Below are 4695 nucleotides of genomic sequence, written 5' to 3'. Positions count from 1 at the left end.
CACGCCACGCCCCCTGTCCCTTCCCCGGAAGTGCTCGGGCAAGAGCGGAAGTGCAAGCCTATAGCGGCCGGCAGCGGTTTCGCAATGGTGGGCGGCGGCGGGATGGGGGGCGGCCTCCTGGAGAACGCGAACCCCCTCATCTACGAGCGCTCAGGGGAACGACCGGTGACCGCGGGCGAGGAGGACGAGCAGGTTCCAGACAGCATCGACGCGCGCGAGATCTTCGATATCCGCCAGTGCCGCGCGCGGGCGGGTTCGCGGGGGCCTGGAGGGGGGGCTGAAGTGATGATGTCCAGTAGTTAGTGGACCTGTGTCAGGGCCGGGCATTCCCGACGGAGGGTTCTGAGAGGGCCAAGGCACGGAGTCCCTTTTCCTTTACTTTCCACATCTGATTCGCTCCATCAATGACCCGGAGCATCCACTGACGTTGGAAGAGTTGAACGTAGTAGAGCAAGTCCGGGTTCAGGTGAGTCACTGCCAGCGTCCGAGGGGGCAGATGGTTCGGAAGAGTCAGAAAAGCTCATCTGCACCAGGAGACGCGTTCTGTCAGCTCACGGACTCGTCAGGGGATCTTCGGAGTTGGGGAGGTGGATTCTGTGCCCATTTGATGGATAAGGAAACAGGCCCATAGGGGTTAGACGAGTTGCCTGAAGCAGTATACTAAGAAGAAGGGAGTCCCTTCTCCTGAGATCTCATTCTTCCAACCAGGTGAGCGATCCCGAGAGCACGGTGGCCGTGGCCTTCACACCCACGATTCCACACTGCAGCATGGCCACCCTTATTGGCCTATCCATCAAAGTCAAGCTTCTTCGGTCCCTTCCCCAGCGTTTCAAGGTAAATTGGAACTGAGCCCCAGAGGTAGGACAAGGGAGAGCTTCTGCTACTGAGGAAGACGTGGAGAGCATGAACATGGACATCAGACTGAGGCCTGCAAGGAGCCCAACTAGCAGTAATGAAACTGGGAGGAGCCTTTCCAATTGAATGGGAAAACAAGTATGGAAGCCTGAGCTGGAAAGTGCAGAAAAGTAGTGAGTGTGGCAGGAAGAGGAGTACGAAGCTGTAGAAGGATTTGGAGCATGGATGGGGCACAGGCAGGCCTTTAAGTCAACAGTAGCAGCCAGTTCTGGGTAGAGATGGAGTGGCTGTGGATGGGTTTGGGGCATCATGGAAGGTCCAGAGTCTACAGTCACAATTAGGTGGAAGGATCAGTGGAAGGTGATGAGTGGGGGGATGGGGACAAGGGGGTAGACAGGTGATCAGTGCTCAGGCCCCACCTATCTCCCTCCCAGATGGATGTGCACATTACACCAGGGACCCATGCCTCGGAGCATGCAGGTGAGTGTGGGCTGATGTTGAGGCATTGGCCCTGAGGCTTCCCCTTGCCATGGTGGTTTGTAGGGCAAGATGGAAGGAGGAGGACTGGGTGGGTGACACCTTACTGGAGGTGTCAGCCTAGAGTGAAGCTGGCTTAAGTCTCCTGTGCTTAGCATGTTCTTCCATTCCTACCCTCTCTGTCCTAAGTATACAGGACCAGGGTGTGTCAGACTTGATAGTCCAGGAGGCAGCAGACATGAGCAGCCAGGTGGGAGGGATCCCAATAGCGTGGGATAGGTGTGGGCTCAGGTGGTTTGGGTAGCTTGGTTGAGGCTTGGGTCCCTGGGAAGGAGGTGACAGGAGGTTGGTGCAAGTGTGTATGCATATATGCAAGGGTTAGAAGTGGGCCTAGCTGGCAGGCTGGCCAGAGCCTGGCTTTGATCCTCCTTCTCCATTCCTTCTTTCCCCTCCAGTGAACAAGCAGCTTGCAGATAAGGAACGGGTAGCAGCTGCCCTAGAGAATACTCACCTGTTGGAGGTTGTGAACCAGTGCCTGTCAGCCCGCTCCTGAGCCTGGCTTTTTGCCCCTAGTCACACCCAGGGCTCATGGCCTTGTTTTCTTGAATCACTGACAATGAGAAACTAACATTTTTGCATTTTGTAATAAACCCTTAATTTATATTGATTTCCCAGTCTGTCTCAGAGTCTTCATTTTGGGTCATTCCGGGTTTGGGAGGAGATGGTGATCATGAGTGCAAGTTCCTATACAGGCTGGGTTGATGAGATGCAGTGCATTTTTAAAATTTCTTCCAGTGGTTTCATCAGGAAAAGTTGCAAAGTATACAAAAAAATTGAAAGAGTAGTGTAGTGAAGGCACCTGGTATACCCATCATCTATATTCAACAGTTGTTAGCATTGACCTTAATTATGTGTGTATGTGTACTATTAAATGTATTTGAGAGTAAACTGCAGACACATGACCCTTCACTTCTAAGTACTTCATCCTGGGCTCCTAAGAGTAAGCCTGTATAACCATAGTACTATTACCTGGCCAAAAAATGAAAAATTCCTTAACACTGTCTAATATCTATTTGTCTATGAATTTCCCCAAAATGTCATTCATAATTGGTGTTTTGTTTTGTTTTTTTTAATCAGGCTTTGGGGTGCCTGAGTGGCTTAGTTGGTTAAGTGTCTGACTCTTGATCTCAGGGTCACAAGCTCGAGCCCCGCCTTGGACTCCATGTCCAGTGTGGAGCCTACTTGAAAGAAAAGAAAAAAAAAAAAAAGCAGGCTCCTTTGAAACTTTATGCATTGCATTGGTATCTCTCTTTAGCCTCTTCTGGAACTGTCTCCCTACTCCCTGTCTTTTGATCTTTTTTGACGTTGACTTTTTTTGAAAGTCAGATGAGTTGTCCTGAAGAAGCCCTGCAATCTGATTTGCTTCCTTGTCTGCTATGTTTCCTATTAACTGGAAGTTGGTTGAGTTCAGGTTTGAGTTTATTAATGAGAACCTTGGCCAAGAATTTTGTATATATCCTTTAGCATCCACCAGTAGCTGTGTGATGCCTGCTTGTCTCACTGTTGGTGATGCTTGGTCTGGTCCCCTGGTCAGGGCAGTGACAGCAAATTTCTCTGTTGAAAGGACTCTGAAGGACCCTCTCCACCAACATCTCCAGAGATGTGTGTCACTTCAGGTGCTGAGGTCTGAGCTCTCTGCCTTCCCCAGCCCTGTGCCCAGAGCACGGTCGGTCACCAGCATGGATCATGGGGCTTGGATCTGGGATCAGCCAGTTAGGAACTATAATGCCATGATTCCTTGCCTCAGTTTCTTTCTCTGAGGATAGAAAGGATATTAAGAAGCCTTGCTTTGGCCACTTCATCCCTGCGAAGGCTCAGGTGTGATTGTCAGAGACTTCCAGAGGCTCTTTGCAGATCTTTTGAGGGTCTGCTGACAACATTGAGCCTGTCCTGAGAGTGGGCACTAGCTGAGGGCTTTGCATATACTATGTAGGCAGTCAGTCCTCCACCGAGCCCTGTGTGGCAGTTGCTACCCTTTATTATCCCTATGTCACAGGTGAGGAAACAAGCTTCTGAAATAATTCACTCCCCAAGACCTCCAGCCAGGGAGTAAAGAGGAACCTAAGCAGTTTGGCTCCTCCTCAGCTGGCAGGGGGCGCTGTTGCCTGGATGGAAGGGCCTACGCCCCCACCCCCCCCCCACAGCTGCCAGCCCCCAGTTCCAGGAAGGAGGGGCTCTGCCACCTAGTGACCAAGATCTGGCTGCCCACGCTTAGAGATGAAGTCATCAGCCCACATTCCCCAGTTTCTTCATGTGTAATGTGGGCATAGTTGTGACAGTCACTTGGGACTGCTCTGTGGAGATTTAAAATGGTGATGCACCCATTTCAGGTAACCTTCCAGGCACTGTACCCCCTTTCCATAGATGAGGAACCCATGCTCCAGAAAGGCAAGGTGACCAACCAGGGCCCCTCAGGCCCAGGGAGAATTCCCAACCACCTATATCCAGCTGTGGGTTTCACCGTGTGTATACCTCTACATTGACAACCCCAGTCTGTCTAAGGTGTCTGATATCTGTGTTCAGCTGGGGGTGGGAGGTTATGGAGGAAGTAGGTGTCACTGAGTCATGGCAGCCAGGCCATGGTGGGCAAGGGACATCAAGCTGCTCATGTCACAGCTGGCATATCATATAGTCCCCTTGTCATTCTTGACTCATCTGTGTGTGGCTCCTGGCTGCATGCAGGGACACCATCTGTGAATCCTGGGCTAATGCCCAGGGAACTTTCCGGAACTCCAGCTGTTGTACTTGGGTATGAGATAGGGGTGAGGTTTGAGGTCTCTGAAGCCCTCTGTCAGGTGTGTCTAGCTCTGCTATTTCTGGCTCGTGACTTCTCAGGCTTTGGTTACCACGTCTACAAAATGAGAACAACAAATCATAGCTGGAGAGATTGACCCAGGGATTAGATGACATGTATGAACATGCCCAGCTATGTCTATTTGTGCTTATTATCATGCCCTCAGCACAAGGGCCTGACACACAGTAAGTACTAAGTACAGGTTGGTGAGATGAATGAATGAATGGAGCCTTATTTATTTTTAGTTTTTACTTTTTTTCTTAAGTAGGCTCCACACCCAGTGTGGGGCTCAAACTCACGACTCCGAGATCAAGAGTCACATGCTTTACTGAGCCAGCCAGGTGCCCCTGAATGAAATGAGCCTTAGAACAAAGGAACTAGGGGCGCCTGGGTGGCACAGCGGTTAAGCATCTGCCTTCGGCTCAGGGCGTGGTCCCGGCGTTTGGGGATCGAGCCCCACATCAGGCTCCTCCGCTATGAGCCTGCTTCTTCCTCTCCCACTCCCCTGC

The 4695-nt window shown here is 51.3% G+C and overlaps 1 protein-coding gene across 1 annotated transcript; it reads left to right on the top strand.

Moving 5' to 3' along the window:
* The first annotated feature begins 25 nt into the window (after window positions 1–25).
* On the top strand, window positions 26–1999 carry CIAO2B (cytosolic iron-sulfur assembly component 2B). Its single transcript, XM_002918402.4, has 5 exons — window positions 26–226; window positions 387–466; window positions 709–834; window positions 1290–1335; window positions 1788–1999. The coding sequence occupies exons 1-5, from the start codon at window positions 85–87 to the stop codon at window positions 1883–1885; spliced, it is 492 nt and encodes a 163-aa protein (XP_002918448.1). The 5' UTR covers window positions 26–84; the 3' UTR covers window positions 1886–1999.
* Window positions 2000–4695: the final 2696 nt, after the last annotated feature.

The sequence above is a fragment of the Ailuropoda melanoleuca genome, chromosome 12 (assembly GCF_002007445.2).
Source record: "Ailuropoda melanoleuca isolate Jingjing chromosome 12, ASM200744v2, whole genome shotgun sequence".
Classification (NCBI taxonomy): domain Eukaryota; kingdom Metazoa; phylum Chordata; class Mammalia; order Carnivora; family Ursidae; genus Ailuropoda; species Ailuropoda melanoleuca.
This window is presented reverse-complemented; position numbering and strand designations above follow the sequence as displayed.